This window comes from Hypanus sabinus, chromosome 15, assembly GCF_030144855.1.
Source record: "Hypanus sabinus isolate sHypSab1 chromosome 15, sHypSab1.hap1, whole genome shotgun sequence".
Classification (NCBI taxonomy): domain Eukaryota; kingdom Metazoa; phylum Chordata; class Chondrichthyes; order Myliobatiformes; family Dasyatidae; genus Hypanus; species Hypanus sabinus.
Genome location: NC_082720.1, coordinates 47,011,481 through 47,028,619, shown reverse-complemented (window position 1 = coordinate 47,028,619; position 17,139 = coordinate 47,011,481). Strand labels below are relative to the sequence as shown.

General features: G+C 40.1%; 1 protein-coding gene across 7 annotated transcripts in view; it reads right to left on the bottom strand.

The window, feature by feature from the left end:
• ankhd1 (ankyrin repeat and KH domain containing 1) overlaps nt 1–16,462 on the bottom strand; it is a 144,603-nt gene extending 128,141 nt beyond the window's left edge. For 5 of the 7 annotated variants that reach the window (XM_059990308.1, XM_059990309.1, XM_059990313.1 and 2 more), the window contains exon 1: nt 16,012–16,462. In XM_059990308.1, coding sequence (XP_059846291.1) covers nt 16,012–16,197 — 186 coding nt within the window. In that variant the 5' untranslated portion in view covers nt 16,198–16,462. The remainder of the gene's footprint in view (nt 1–16,011) is intronic. The other 2 variants (XM_059990315.1, XM_059990314.1) reach the window with 2 other exon arrangements.
• Between the last annotated feature and the right edge of the window lie 677 nt (nt 16,463–17,139).

Below are 17,139 nucleotides of genomic sequence, written 5' to 3'. Positions count from 1 at the left end.
AGCAGTCATGGTGTCCTTCCATGAACACCATTCTTGTTCAATGTTTCTCTTATAGTGGACAGAGACTTTAGCAAGTTCTAGAGATTTCTGCAGGTCTTTTGCTGTTACCCTTGGGTTCTTTCTCACCTCTTTCGGCATTGTGCTCTTGGTATGATCTTTGCAGGATGCCCACTCATAGGGAGGGTAGCAACAGTACTGAATTTCCTCCATTTGTAGACAATGTCTCTTACTGTGAACTGATGAACACTCGGGTCTTTAGAAATGCTCTTGTAGCCTTTTCTGGCTTTATTCATCTCTATAATTCTTCTTCTAAAGGTCCTCTAAAAATTGTTTTGATCATAGTGCACTTGATCATAGAACTTTCTTAAGAAGAGCAGGCTTTTTAAAAAAATATAGGGCAAGGCACCCCGACAACCCACACATCCAATCACATTTCATTGACTGGATCACCTGACACCAAATAGCTTTTGTAGAAGGCATCACTCCAGAGGTTCACAGACTTTTTAGAATCTAGATTGATTGTTAAATGATGTACTCAGTATTGACAAGTAGTACAATTGTTTGTGTGTTACTAGTTTAGTCCAGGGGCTCCCAACCTTTATGTCATGGGCCAATTGCATTAAGCAAGGGGTCCATGGATTGTTTTTAGACAATAGACAATAGGTGCAGAAGTAGACCATTCGGCCCCTCAAGTCTGCACCGCCATTCTGAGATCATGGCTGATCATTCACTATCGATACCCAGTCCCTGCCTTGTCCCCATATCCCGATTCCCCTATCCATCAGATATCTATCTAGCTCCTTCTTGAAAGCATCCAGAGAATTGGCCTCCACCGTCTTCCAAGGCAGTGCATTCCACACCTCCACAACTCTCTGGGAGAAGAAGCTCTTCCTCAACTCTGTTTTAAATAACTGACCTCTTATTCTCAATCCATGCCCTCTGGTTCTGGACTCTCCCAACATCTGGAACATATTTCCTGCCTCAATCCTATCAAATCCTTTAATTATCTTAAACGTTTCAATCAGATCCCCTCTCAATCTCCTCAATTCCAGCGTGTACAAGCCCAATCTCTCCAATCTCTCTGCGTAAGACAGCCCTGCCATCCCAGGAATCAACCTAGTGAATCTACGCTGCACTTCCTCAATTGCCAGAATGTCCTTCCTTAAACCTGGAGACCAAAACTGTACACAAAATTCCAGGTGTGGTCTCACCAGGGCCCTGTACAAATGCAAAAGGACATCCTTGCTCTTGTATTCAATTCCCCTTATAATAAAGGCCAACATTCCATTTGCCCTCTTCACTGCCTATTGCACTTGCTCATTCACCTTCATTGACTGATGAACTAGGACTCCTAGGTCTCTTTGCATTTCTCCCTTACCTAACTCTACACCGTTCAGACAATACTCTGCCCTCTTGTTCCTGCTTCCAAAGTGGATAACTTCACACTTATTCACATTGAATGACATCTGCCAAGTATCTGCCCACTAAACCAGCCTATCCAAGTCTCCCTGTATTCTCCTAACGTCCTCTTCGCATGTCACAATGCCACCCAGTTTAGTATCGTCAGCAAACTTGCTGATATAGTTTTCAATGCCCTCATCTAAATCGTTGACATAAATCGTAAAGAGCTGTGGTCCCAATACAGTGCCCTGTGGTACCCTACTAGTCACCTCCAGCCAGTCCGAGAAACACCCATTCACTGCTACCCTTTGCTTTCTATCTGCCAACCAGTTTTCTATCCATGTTGAAACCCTGCCCCCAATGCCATGAGCTCTGATTTTACTCACCAATCTCCTATGTGGCACCTTATCGAATGCCTTCTGAAAATCTAGGTACACAACATCCACTGGCTTACCCTCATCTAACATCCTTGTTACACCCTCAAAAAAACTCCAACAGATTAGTCAAGCATGATTTGCCCTTGGTAAATCCATGCTGGCTCGGCCTAATCCTATTACTGCCATCAAGACGTGCCACTATTTCGTCCTTAATAATGGACTCAAGCATCTTCCCCACGACTGACGTTAGGCTAACAGGGCGATAGTTCTCCATTTTCTCCTTCCCTCCCTTCTTGAAAAGTGGGATAACATTAGCCACTCTCCAATCTTCAGGAACTGATCCTGAATCTAAGGAACATTGGAAAATGATTACCAATGCATCCGCAATTTCCTGAGCCACCTCTTTTAGAACCCTCGGATGGAGACCATCTGGACCTGGGGATTTATTAGCCTTCAGTCCTACCAGTCTACTCATCACAGTTTCTTTCCTAATGTCAATCTGTCTCAATTCCTCTGATATCTTATGACCCTGGCCCATCCAGACATCTGGGAGATTGCTTGTGTCCTCCCTGGTGAAGACAGATCTAAAGTACGCATTAAATTCTGTTGCCATTTCCCTGTTTCCCATAACAATTTCTCCCAATTCATTCTTCAAGGGGCCAACATTGTTCTTAACTATCTTCTTTCTCTTCACATAGCTAAAAAAGCTTTTGCTATCCCCTTTTATATTCCCAGCTAGACTGAGCTCATACCTGATTTTTTTCTCTCCGTATTGCTTTTTTAGTTAAGATCTGCTGTTCCTTAAAACTTTCCCAATCATCTGTATTCCCACTCATCTTAGCCCTGTCATACTTCTTTTTCTTTAATGCTGTACAATCTCTGACTTCCTTTGTCAACCACTGTGGCCCCTTCCCCCTCTTTGAATCCTTCCTTCTCATTGGAATGAACTGCTTTTGCATCTTTTGTATTATGCCCAAGAATATCTGCCACTGCTGATCCACTGTCTTTCCTGCCAGGGCATCCGCCCATTTAACTTTGGCCAGCTCTTCCCTCATGGCTCCGTAGTCTCCTTTATTTAATTGCAACACTGACACCTCTGATCTGCCCTTATCCCTCTCAAATTGTAGATAAAAACTTATCATGTTATGATCACTACTTCCTAATGGCTCCTTTACTTCAAGATCACTTATCAATTCCTGTTCATTACACATCACCAAGTCCAAAATAGCCTCGTTTCAGGTTGGCTCAAGCACAAGCTGTTCCAAAAATACATCCCTTAGACACTCCACAAACTCCCTATCCTGGGGTCCAGCACCTACCTGATTCTCCCTATTATTGCCTATTATTGTGATTTTAGATGAAGAACAGACTACATTTTATGAGTAATTAGTGCAGAAAAACTGGTAATTGCAAATTTCTTGTTTCAACTATACATTAATGATTTGGATAAGAATATAGTTATGTGTGTGACCTCCGTAGGTCATGATCGACCATGCGTACTGCACTGCTGGTGGTCACTAGGAGTGGCCTCTCCCAGGCACAAGCCAGGGCAGAGTTGATACGGAGATCCATCTGTTTCCCATGCAATGGGAAACCCCTCTCCACGCCGATGACAAGTCCAAACGAACAACGGAAGGCGATACAGTTTGGTGCCAGCAGCATCACAGGAGTTGCCATGCCGGTGATTGGTACAGCAGTCAACTGCCTTCTGGACGCCAAATTTTTCCCTTGGGGTTTACTCCCAAAGCTTTTCCTGTGAACGGGTATAGCTGGAAGGCAGTGGAGGTTTGAAATCAGTTTTCCCTCTCCTAGATGAGCTACCATCTGTGGTTAACAAGCCCCATCTACCCAGAGCAACTGGTTTTAAGGCGCCAGTGGCCCACCTTTGTCCCTTCTCCTGTCAGTGAGAACAGCTCCGCCGGGCATAAGAACTATCCACACATGAAGGTCAGGAGTTGGACTTGGTTGGCATGGTTAAGAAGTTTATATAATAATACCAAAATTTTGTGGCATAGTTGATAGCTTGTGATTTGATAGTAAAGGTAGTAATTTAGGATTACAAGAGGATTTAGAATAACTGGGAAGGCAGACCAAGGAATGGCTGATGGAATTTTAACTTGAACAGGTGCTAAGTGTTACACTTTGGCAAGTTAAGCCAAGCCAGGACTTGCACAGTAAATGGCAGAGCTCTGAGCATGAATAGAGACCTAGAGGTTCAAATACATAATTTCTAGAAAGTGGCATGCAGGCAGACAGAGTGAAGATTACATTACAGTTGAAAGATAAAGAAAAGATTAGGTTTATTTGCACATGAACATCAAAACATATAGTCAAATGTGTAATTTCTGTCAACAACCATTACAAGGACATGCTGGGGCAGTTGACACGTACTGCTATACTTCCAGCAGCAAGATAGTATACCACAATTTACTAACCAGAACCCATATGCCTTTGGAATGTGGGAGGAAACCCGAGCACCTGGAGAATGTACAAATTCCTTCACGCTCACCTTTGCTGTTCAGAACATTGACTGAAAGAGTTGGGAAATCATGTTACATCATAAGTAAGACCACACTTGAACTACTGTGCACAGTTCTGGTCACCAATCTACAAAGATGTCACTAACATGGACAGTGTGCTGAAATGATTCAGAATCAGGCGTCGTAAAATTTATTGTTTTGCAACAGCAGTATAGTGCAATACATAAAAAGTTACTAAAAGTATGAAAAATAAGTAGCACAAAAAGAAAGAAAAATAATAATGTTCATAGCTCAGAAATCTGATGGTGGAAGAGAAGCTGTTCGTAAAATATTGAACATGTCTTCAGAAAACAAGTTTTGGTTGGTAAGGGTCCTTAATAATCACCTTTTTGAGGAATCATCCTTTGAAGATGTCCGTGATGATGGGGAGGTTAGCGTTCTTGATGATGGGGAGGTTAGTGCCCATGATGGAGCTGACAGTTTACAGCTCTGCAGATTTTTCTGATCCTGTCTATTTGGTGTTGCAATACCAGACTCTCTCTAAACTTAAGACTGTGGCTAGGCACAGCTCAAATGCCATCTACAAATTCACCAATGACCCAACTGTTGTTGGCAGAATCTCAGATGGTGATAAAGAGTACAGGAGTGAGACAGATCTACTGGTTGAGTAGTGTCACAACAACAACCTTGCACTCAGCGTCAGGAATCCAAGGAATTGATTGTAGACTTCAGGAAGGGGAAGTTGAAGAAATAAACAATCCTCATCAAGGAGTCAGCAGTGAACAGCTTAAAATTCCTGTGTTGTCTACATCTCTAAAGATCCATCCAAGGCAAAGCATACTAATGCAATTACAAAGAAACACCAGCCATTATATTTCTTTAGTTCAAGGAGATTTGTTATGTCACCAAATACTCTAGCAAATTCTGCCATGTACCATGTGAGTCTAAAAGTAGAGGACATAGACAAAAAATGAGGGGAAAATTTTTGAAGGAAAGTGAGGGTCAAGGTTCCCTCCCACCACACACACACAAAGGTTTGTGGGTATGTGAATTGAGCTGTGGGAGGGAGTAAGACAGGAAGAATTGTGATGTTTAGAACAAAGTTTTAGGGGGATATGGGCCAAAAACAGTTAAATGGGATTAGCGCAGGTAGGCAACTCAGCTGGCATGGACAAGTTGAGCTGAAATGTCCATTCCTGTGCTATATTACTATGAATATCATGGACTCGCAGTTTAATCTAGGGTAAAATACAAAAAAAGCAAGATTATCCCCCCTGTAGTTTGGCTTTAAAGTTTTTCATTAAACTGGTGTACCATACAATACATAGACAATAAAATGCAAGAAAATTCCTCTTGGCCACTTATCTCTCAAACACCACCAAAATTAGAGCATTCAATTGGTACACACAATTTGGCTGCTAACAAAACAAGCAATTTAGGACATGGAGGTCTAGAAAGGCATTTTAAATTTTATATATTCTAACTTGCATTGTTATACTCAAATGGCAAAGGAACATTTAGTAGTAGTTATTTAAATTGAGTATATCACTGCATTACTGATTAAAAATTTCAGTTTTTCAAAATAATTAAGCACCAAAGAACATGACTCATTACCTGACCTGATCTGTCCTTCTGGAATACTGGAAAACATTCTTCACTCATTTCTTGTACCATAACATTACTTCCAAAATACTCCAGATCAAATTTCAGGTCAATCACAATAATAGTTTGGAGCAGAGGGCTCCTACGTGGCCTGGTTGGGATAAGTTCACATGCAGTGACAATGAGAAATTATCTTAACATTAAAAAAAACTCCTCCAGATGAGTAAAAAAAACTCTAAGAAAAGGGATTCTAATCAAAGATTTAAAGCTTTGACAACTGCCTGCAATCAGAAAACAGAAATTAAATATTACAGGACCAATAATGCACAAAGTCTCAGGCTGAGAAAATTAATAAACTGAAATTAATAAACTCCCCTCTCTGATATGGCAACAACATCCCAATTGCTGCTTTGGTGAAGTCCCAATTACAAAGGGAAAATTACTTAATGCTCTAACTCTCGATCAGTATGCATAATAACTACAAAGTTGAAATGCTTGAACTTGCTGCACAGCCTACATGCAACCATTTTTATCATGGACAACATGCAGAAGTGAAAGTGGGGGAAAGAATAGACTATTGTAATGTGCACAGTAGTATCAGAATGGAGATATTTATATGCAGCTAGTGACAGATTAGGCAAACAACCATGTCACTGACATAATCACTTTTGTTCACAAGCTTGTAATAATTTGTCACAGTTACAAATTTTATCTTTAATAACACACCGCAGTTTTAAAACTTAAGTTACTCCACTCATATACTACAATCTATTTTAATTCACATAACTTAGGTACTATAAACACTTAACATCACAAGCTGAATTTGAGACCCAAATCCAAGTCCCAGAAAATTAAGCACATGTACTATTTTGGGGATGACAACTCCATGCAGTTTACAAATAATTAATTTAAAATTCATTTTTTTAATTGATTACTATATAATCCACCCACTAAACAAAAGACTTTACTAACTTGCTCCAATTATATATGCTACAACATGAACTGCCCTCACTCCACCAATGCTTTGTGGGGACGGGGGGACTAGGATATTCCAGGCACAGACCAGTCTATTCACACTGTGGCACCACAGTAGTCCAGATCACAATTTAATAGCAGCTTCAGGCTTGGCAAGGTCAAAGCCATAATTCAAGTACAGCAGCAGCCATAGTACAAGTCCTAGATAAGACTTGTTTCTGGATGTTCAATGCCAGCTTGTTCAGACCAAACAAACATTAGAATACACTGTTTATAGACAAGGTAACAACTCCTTATAGCCCATAACCCAGGCTAAATTATCTCCATGTAAATCCTGCCAACGTGATCATAAAACTACAAATCACTTTTCTTAAGACGAATTTTGATGTGAGCCAATTCTTAATCCAATTTGATTCTTCAAATGTTTTTATTTCCATTGTTCTCTGAATTTGCATCCTTGCAGAATACCCAAACAACTAGAGCAACACTGCAGTATAACAGCAAGGGTAACCATGTTACAACACCAGTAACTTGGGGTCAATTTGCCACTGTCTATAAAGGATTTTGTACATTCTCCCCATGACTGCATGTTTTCACCCAGGTGCTCTGGTTTCTTTCCACATTCCAAAGGTATGTGGTTTATTTGGTTAATTGGACATACGAGTGTAATTGGGCTGCACAGGCTCATTAAGCTAGAAAGGCCTGTTACTATGTTGCATCTTGATATAAAAATTAAATTGAACAGCAATATTTGCCTTGAACATTCCTGATTTCCATTACTCTTGACTTTAATCCATTATTGATTGCTGGACTCAACTCTGGAATTCCTCCCCTCCACCACATCCTCCTTTTAAAGATGTTGCTAAACTTCCTGCTTTGACCATGCTTTTGATCATCTTTCCTTTCTAGGCTGATTGTTAATTTTTATTTCATGATGAGTCCTGGGAACCACCTTGGACATAGAAATATATTTAAAGTGAAATACAATTTGCTGTTGTATTACTGGACCCATCAACAGAGATAATGACCATCACAACATTTCAACTTTGCCCAAAATAAAAAAAGTCAAACTTAAAATGAAGTACAGCCACAAATGTGAATTTACCAATAGTTCCCTTCTCAGAATTAAGCTTACTGCTTCCAAATGTATTCACCCAACTATCCTCACGTTTGGTTAGGTACCAACTGCAAGGATTCCAACAGCCAAAAAGGTACCTCAAATAATAGCACTTGATGCTGTCTAAAAAAATCAGCAAGCTACTTTACAAAATAAAGAACAGCCAAGCCCAAAACTAAATTTAATTGATCTTCACCTTTTTGCAAAAGTCATCATATTGATCATGACAGAATCTTGTCCTCCACAAATGTAGGAGAACCGAAGACTATTATAGAAATCAAACGCTTTCCCTGCAGAAAGCCACGAAATTCACACCAAAAGAAAATCACCATTATAACTTACCCAACAATGAGCAACAGGAGATCAATTACATCTCAAACTTCTGCCATTCAATAACTCTCAACTTCATTAATTTTATCTCCATAGCCAATTAATACTACAACCTAAAGAAGTCTATTACTAACAAATTTGCAACTGAATCAACTAGCACCTAATTTGCTACACACCTTGGACAAGTATTTTCTACCTTCTCTTCAGACATAGGACCAGGCTCAGCTATCAGTGGAAAATGCTGTTTGTTTACCTTTAAGAGGTTGGTTGTGGACCTCGACCCGCTGCAGTATGCCTACCACCAAGACAGGTCTACAGTGGACATAATCTCACTGGCTCACCACTGCACTTTGGACCACCTGGACAGCAGCAATGCCTATATCAAGTTGCTGTTTATCAATTACAGCTCAGTATTCAACACCATCATCCCTTCAGTACTTGTCAACAAGCTTCAAAACCTGGGCCTCAGTACCTCACTCAGCAATCTGATTCTTGACTTCCTTATCAGGAGATCACAACCAGTACAGATTTGTGATAATATCTCAACACTGATAATCAATACAGGTGCACCTTAAGGATGTGTGCTTAGCCCACTGCTCTATTCGCTTTACACTTAAGACTGTGTAGCTGGGGACAGCTCAAACACCATCTATAAATTCACCAATGATACCACTGTTGGCACAACCTCAGACACCAAAAAGACAGCGAACAGAAGTGAAATAGACTGGTCAGACCACCTTGCACTCAGTGACAGCAAGATCAAGAAATTGATCATGGACTTCAGGAAGGGGAAGTCACCCCAATCCTCATTAAGAGGTCAGCAATGAAAAGGGTGAGCAGTTTCAAGCTCCTGGCATGAACACTTTAGAGGATCCAATCTCTGCCCACCATATTGATGTAATCATGATGAAGGCATGCCAGCAGCTCAATTTTATTAGGAACTTCAGATCTGATTTGTCACCAAAGACAAACAAATTTCTACACACATATCAAGGAGAGCATTCTGACTGGTTGCATCACCCTCCAGTGTGAAGGCACCAAAGCACAAAATTATAAGAGGCTTCAAAGCATTTTAGTCTCAGCCAGCTCTATCACAGGCAAAAGCCACGTCACCATTGAGGACATATTCTAAAGATGGTGCCTCAAGAAAGTGGCAACATTGTAAAGGATCCTCACCATCTGGGACATGCCATCTTCTCATTACTGCCATCAGAAAACTACCGGAGTCTGAAGATCCACATTCAATGATCTAGAATAGATTCTTCCCCTCTGTCATCAACATTGGAAGTCTTTAAACACTACTATTGGTATTGCTTTTTTTGTTTGCATGATTTTTTTTATATAACAATTTGTTATGCCCGCACTGCCGCCAAAAAACAAATTTCATAACCAATACCTCTTCTTTTCACCTGCCTATCACCTCCTCAGCGCCCTCCTTCTCGCCTTTCTTCCAGTCAATTCTCTTCTCCTACAAGATTCGATTCCTCCTTCTCCAGCCCTTGACCAATTCCACCCACCTGGCTTCACCCATCAGGTTCTGGATCATCCTCATTGCTCTCCCCCCACCTTTTTATTCTGGCATCTTCCCCCTTCCTGAGGATGAGTCTAGATCCGAAGTGTTGACTGTTTATTCATAACCACAGATCAGGGAGATCCCAACTTTTTAAATGCCATGGACCAATACCATTAAGCAAGGGGTCCATGGACCCTACGTTGTGAACCCCTGCTGTAGATGCTGCTCGACCTGCTAATTTGCTACAGCATTTGGTGTGTGTTTCATGACTAATGTCACTTACAATAAAACTGCTTCTAATTCTATTGTTTCAAAATTCCCAACAATTCAATAAAAAAATCACTTTAGTTTTTAAGTTCTGTTTTGAAGAATACTAAGCTCATTTATATCTCCTCATAATCCAGTCTGATAACATATTGATGAATCTGTATATCTGTGCAAACTCCAATACATTTTACTGTCGTGTTCCCAGGCGACAACAGTCAAGATATTGTTTAACCACAAAACTTCCCCCATAATTTATTCTTTAAGTTACAAAGTCCAACAGGGCATTTGGACATATTTACTTTCTATTTTTAAACCGAAGTCGGACATTTCACTGTGAATGTGAACTTCTGTTTTCCTTATGCCTCTACATATTCTAGCTTTCCACCACCTAAAAGTTACCAATTCTTGAGCCAAAATAAATGATCTCACACTTAATTGTGCTGAATTCCATCTGCTACAGCTCTGCATTCTCACTCAATTGTCTCTTTGTAATTTTATGATCCCATCTATACCAATTGTCATGCTGTCGGTGTTTCATTATCAGCAATTTTGATATTTGATGCTCTTGTGTCGTATCAGCAGAGTATTTTGTTTACTTGGGAGACTCAACTATTCATTTTGGGAAAACATTACCAAATTATACTTTAAAAAGAGAAGAGCAAGACTTCCACATAAAGTTGAGAAGTTGACTGGAGCTTTAATGGGCATCTAACGTTACAGGGACAACCTCTTCAACAAAATGGTATAGTGTAAGGTGCTTTGACCAGGAACAATTGCATAAGACCGGATAAGTCTCCATAATCACACTAGAAAATAATTAGGCAAAATTGGACTCCATACAAGCCAAAGATGATCAAAACTTTCATCAAAGAGGTCATTTTAAGGTGAGTCTCAGAGGAGGACATGAGAAGCAAAGGTTGAAGGAAAATCTAGAGCAGAGGCTTTAGAAACTAACAGCATTACCAATAGAGTGAACAAAAGCAGAGAAAAAATATCAGAATCAAGATAATACAATGCAGTTATAAAAAATCAAGAAGGGAAGAAAGCAATAAATAATAAAATCAAACCAAGTGATCAAAAAGTTTTAATGGGGCTCTTGAAGATGAGCAATCAAATCTAGAAATGGAATTCTTTCATTGTCATACAAGCCATAAGGTTTTGTTATCAGTGATGCAGTGAAAAATAACTAACATACAATGATCCAGAAATGGCAAGGTCGACTGAAAATTTGGATGGAGAGACTACAGAGATAAACTCCTACACAGCCAAGTAAAATTTTGTAAATAAAAGATTTTTAATTAAATTGCTGAGTGGAGAGTATATTTGGGAAGCAGCTCAGGACTTACAGCAGCAGGTTACATCAAAATAAAACAAATGTTGTAATATTCAAAATGTGTGCTATTATCCTAAAACCATCCAGAATATTGGAAGGAAACAAAGATTCAGATCTCCCAAATTATGCAGTTTCACTTTATCAGTATTTAAATGGTCTGCCCCAATTTTAAGCACCAGACCAACTAACAATTCAATCAAAGGACTGCTGATTTCTCAGAAAGGAAAATTGCTTTACCAGACATTAAGAATTAGATTTACTATCATTCAAAAGAAAAGGATACTGTTCCAACACTGCAAGCAACCTAGATTACTAGTTAATATCAAAGCTAATCAAAAAGGTTAACTAAAATGGAGCCTTACACAAGATGCAGATTCGTCCAAACAAGCTCCTTCCTGAATTTGCCTCAATAGTCAAACAGTAGTAAGCAACTTTAAGTTTATTTGATTTCATGGACTTTGCTGATATAGTAAAGATAGCAATTGGTCGCCATTTCTGCTGCTACCTGCAGTTCAACACCTGCTGGAAAATGAACTTTTGCATGCAACAACTTTCAATCAATAATACATTAAACACAAAACATGACCCACTGTCTTCACAAAAGATTCAAAACAAATACTTATCAAAGATGTACTGGGAAATGATAAAAGACTATTGATAGTTTCTACAAGGAAAAACAGATCATTTTAATATAAGGGAGAACATCAGTCATGGACAAGGCCAAAGTTGAGACAAAAACAATGGAAGTGACACTGTACAAGTCAGAGGGATAATTCCTGAAAGTTCCAAAGACAACAACACTGAAGGAGCTCCAAGGACAAAGCAATTAAAATATTTAGATGTAAGTATTAGATGTAAATTAAGAAGGACAAGGGTAAAATACAAGTTACATTTGGTGCAAAACTAAAGACAATCAGCTGAAGTTTACAGAGCATTAAGACCGGGAGAATGATCAGCACAGTATTGGAACATTAAGTTTAAAGGTAATAAAAGAGGCTTTTGGCAACAGTGAGCTGTAACAGTGAGACATCAACCATCATAAAGACAGATAGTCTTTGTAACAATGACGATTGTAGGAGTTAGAAATTTTGTTCAATGTTAAACGGGATGCCAAGAAGGCAAACTTGCTCGGTCAGGGAATATGAAGAGAATCAGTGTCAGAATACAAAGCTGCGACAGGGAACGAAGATAATGTTTTTGATTTTACCAACATCTAACTGAAGGAAATTACAACTAAATGAAACAGGACTTCCAGCACGAGTTGGAATGAACTGTTGAATACAAAGCTATCTATGGTATAGCACACATGGAAGATAGTTCCCTCTTCAAATAGTTCACATAGAACACTTTAGGAAGAGATCACTAAGAGTAGTTTGCAGGAATCCAATGGCAATGATTTGATGATAAAGCTATAATCCTGTAAATGAGCTGACTATGATGGGATGGACAAGTGTATCCAAGTAAAGGTGATTTCACCTCACAAAAATTACATGTTCAAATAGGATGATATAATTGACTTCAGGAAGGCTGGAGGATTAATTTTATTATCGTTGTGTACCAGCTTTGGCTTTGTTTAAACCCATTTAATGTGTAGAAAGCTTAAACCTTTCAACAAAATAGCACCCTAGGACATCAATGCACTTTACAGCCAATGAAGTACTTTAAGATGCTGTCATTATTGAAATGCCAAATACATGACAGCCAATTTGCATTCAGCAAGTTCCTATATAAAAAACTACAGGTTAATGAATTTAAAAAATTTTATCAGCGTTGATCATAGGACAAATTAAACATGGCACTTCCACACCACCCAAACAAAAGTGTCTAAGTTTTTACATCTAATCAGGGAGACAATTCTTCTCCAATTTAATGTAAAACTTACATATTACAAGTCTTCATCCAGAACGCAGCACCTCCAACCATGTAGTTCCCCTCATTGCTGTGCTGCGATGTAGTCTTGATTAAAATATTACTAACTGCAAGCATTGCCATGAGCTTGTTCTGCCATTCAATCTGATCTTGGCCTCAGTCCCACTTATCCATATCCACCCCACCCTCAAATCCTCAATGTCCTTATCCTCCCAAAACTCTACCTATGATCAAGGTCTGACAATTTACAACAATTCAGCCTCCACAACTTCCTGGGCTAGGGTATTCCAAAGAAAAAAAGACCACATAAGAAGCACTTCACAAGGAGGAAACCCAATTCCAACATTACCACTTAGTTCGACATTTGCCTGAAAATACTCTCGGCAGCAATGTTGGCAATCCACCTCAGAATCTCTTTTCAAAAGGATCACCTTTTATTCTTCCAAGCGCCAGCAAATGTACAGGTAACTTTTTCAACCTTTTCTTCCAAGACATACCTTCTCTCCTGGGATCATCAAAACAAACCTTCTCTAACCCATTGTTAATGCTGGGTTAGACAATTCCAAAGCTAGAGCACATGACCAAATGAATTACAGCTGATACAATTTTTTAAATTAGCACAAACTTGTTGGATACAAATTAGGCATGCAACATTACTTGTAACAACTTTGGTAAAGAAAGGTACATTAGGGATTAACGCACTTTTCAAATGACTAAGATTATTGACGTTTTGACCTAAAAGAGGAAGAAAGCGATGTCAAGTTTGCAAGAGATAATCACGCAGGAAAAACAGCAAGCAGCAAGCCTGCAATACGTGAGTTAAACTGAATGCTGTGAAATCCTATAGGAATGTCAAAGGATATGAAGTTGGGTTTCATGAACAAAATGAACTTGGAAGGAGGAAGATGTGTAAAGCTAGGATAAAAGTAAGGGCAGCTTGAGTCAGAAGATTTTTATTGAGGTGAGAGAAAACACAGCCAACAGATCGGGAAGAGGGATGAATGGAAGTAGTGGTCTAAATTTCAGTGGAGGTGAACAGATAAATATGAGAAGACAGAATGTTCCTTGGCACAAGAGAATCTGATGGAAATGGAGTGACTTTACAGAGCCACACCTGTAAAACAACTTCAACACAAGAACGAGCAGCCTTTCAATGCAAAGGCTTAAGGGGACTGATCTCTCAATATGGGGAAGGGACTGCAGATCAATCTAGTGCTATTGCACTCCATTTGACCACTCTGTACCAAGAGGAAAAAATGTCAACTAGGAAATTCCAAAGAGTTTGCTCCTTCTAAAGATTACAAAAAACAAATCCAATAACATTCCCCACACAAGATGCCTGAGTTTTAACATTTCAAAGTACAATACACAATCTGTCAATCCATAATTAATCCTGTATCCTCCTTGCTATCAACCCAATTTCAGTACTTAAGAGCAAATTAGCCTAGAATACAACAAAAAACTTGTTCAGCTCAATTTTGAACCTTTTTAAAACAAAAATTCTTCCTTTGCAGTACTGAATTCTTAGTTAACTCCAAGGAATCATGAAGACACATGTAATTCATCAGCCCACTCCAGTAATTCTTTTCCTTCATCTTAAGATACCCCAAGATTCTCTTCAACCTAACTTACTCAAGAAATTGATGATTTAGTTTTTTTACATATTTATGCAAAAGTGCTCTACCATTCAGCTGTCGGGACATGACAAACTCACACCAAGATATTTAATACCATTAAAAATCACCTTTCCCATAAGAAAGACAGGGAAATAAATTTAAAAAAACAAAACGATTTTCTTTTTGCCTACTTGTTCTAATTGTTACACATGAACATAGCAATCATCTCTTCCCAATCCAGGGAAATCAGGCACGTCAGCTCATCTGGTTATGCATCAAAATCAATCTGCAACTGTAATTGAGATACAAATTACAATCACATTCGTTCTATGAGATTACATCATGTGACGAGGCCCACAAGACTACATTTGTGCAAGCAGGGACAGCATTCAAAGGTTGTAGGCCCACTAGGCCCATTTCCCTTATGTTCGACGCTTCCTAACGTAAAAGGGAATAATATGGTACCTTCCAACTTCGGCAGTAGTCAGACATACGTAAGCGAAACACATTCACAGAAAATTGGACTGAAAATTTAATGAGTAAACATATCGTGGAGAAAATTATATCTTAGATGAAACATTTACTTTATAGAAAATCGTAAATGCAGCGCCTTTTGTTGATTTTATCAACGTAACCTATGATTTGAAAGAGGTTAGAGGCTTTAGGACAATTCAGGCCTGAACTAGTTTCTGGATTCCAAAAAAAACCAAGGAGCTAGGACGACCGTGTGGCTAGCTGGGAGATGTAGTTCAACCTTGCTTTTCCTCCGATTCCCTTCAAACTCCAAGTCACCTTTTAAACTACACCTCCCAAGACTAGGGGAGGCCTCTGCGCAAGCGCATCGTCTCTTTGGCTCCTCTTTCTAACCCCCCCACACCAAAAACCAAACCCCCAACCCCCACCCCGGCCTAGTGCTTCACCCAGCTCTGCGATCGAGCCTCGGCTTCGTGCTACAAACTTAGGCCCGGATTTGTGCGCTCCGCCATTGATGCTCAGTTCTTAGGCCTACTCTTTTATGGAAGGGAGGAGATTGGTGGGGAAGTTGGGGGGGGGGGGACTATCAACACCTTCAAATGATTCACTAAAGAGTGGGTGTAGTTGAGTGGCGACGTGAAGCAAGGGTCACTTTACCTCAGAAACCTCATCCTCTTCGCTCCCAGAGAGCACGGCCAGTTTGAAATCCAGGCGATCTCCGGGAGTCGGCTCTAAAATGCGAACTTTAGTGCTGACGGCAGCGGTCACAGAATCTATCTCGTCTTCAAAGCCTTCTGTCATCGTGTCGAGCGCTCGGTTCTCCGCTATCACTTCATTCTGCATATTCTTCGCGCTCTATCCTTACCGTGTCGGGCGCCTCTGAGTCTGACTAGAAGCTGTGTATTATTATATATTGTGTTTGAATTTTTCTGATGTAAAGTTTGACTTCAGCTACCAGCAGCGAAAGCCCCGCGCCTCGCTCGCTCTCTCTCTTTCTCACACACACACACTCTCTCTCTCTCACACACACACACACACTAGGCCCCGCGAATATTAGTCCACCCGAACCATTAACTTCTGTGCGCTTGCTCCGACTAGCTTGATAGGTGCACATCCGGACACCCCCTCCTCTCCCCTCCCGAAGCGCTCGATGCTAATTGGGGAGAAGGTACAACTGACTTTCCGTTACGTAGCGTAATGGCAACCGATGGGGCTTGCTATTCGTCAAGGCGGCTGTCAATCCAATAATCTAGCGGGCTCTGATCAGGTTAGGTTGAATGGTAATGTCTTCTACAAAGGAACCCGGATGGGTGATGGATTTTTTTTGGTGGGGTGGGTGGGGGGGTGTACGCCTTGTGTGGGACAAAGATTCATTTATATAGCTGGGTTGCTACCTGTGGACTTCAGATAGCTCAGAAATAATGTCCTTGTGTGGTTTCCCTTCCATCGATTATAGGCTCACTATGGTGTTCCACTTTCAGTTTTTTTTCCTCTCTCTCACCCCTAATTACCTTCATTGCTGGGGTCAGCAGTAGTTGTAGTGTCCAGAGTTGAGACAAACCACGCTCCTTTTAAAAGAAACTATCCCAGATTGCGCAATAGCGCATCCCGCCCCGAGGGGGAGGTCTAGGTGATTTAACATTCTCCAAAGCTGCACCGAAATGCGCCACAGGAAGCCATGGCTGAAGTATACCTTTTTAAAATCCAGCCCTTTTATATCTATCGTAGTGCAAACAGTAGCCAGTGATAGTCCCTTAACATCGATTGACAGATATCCAGCCCAAA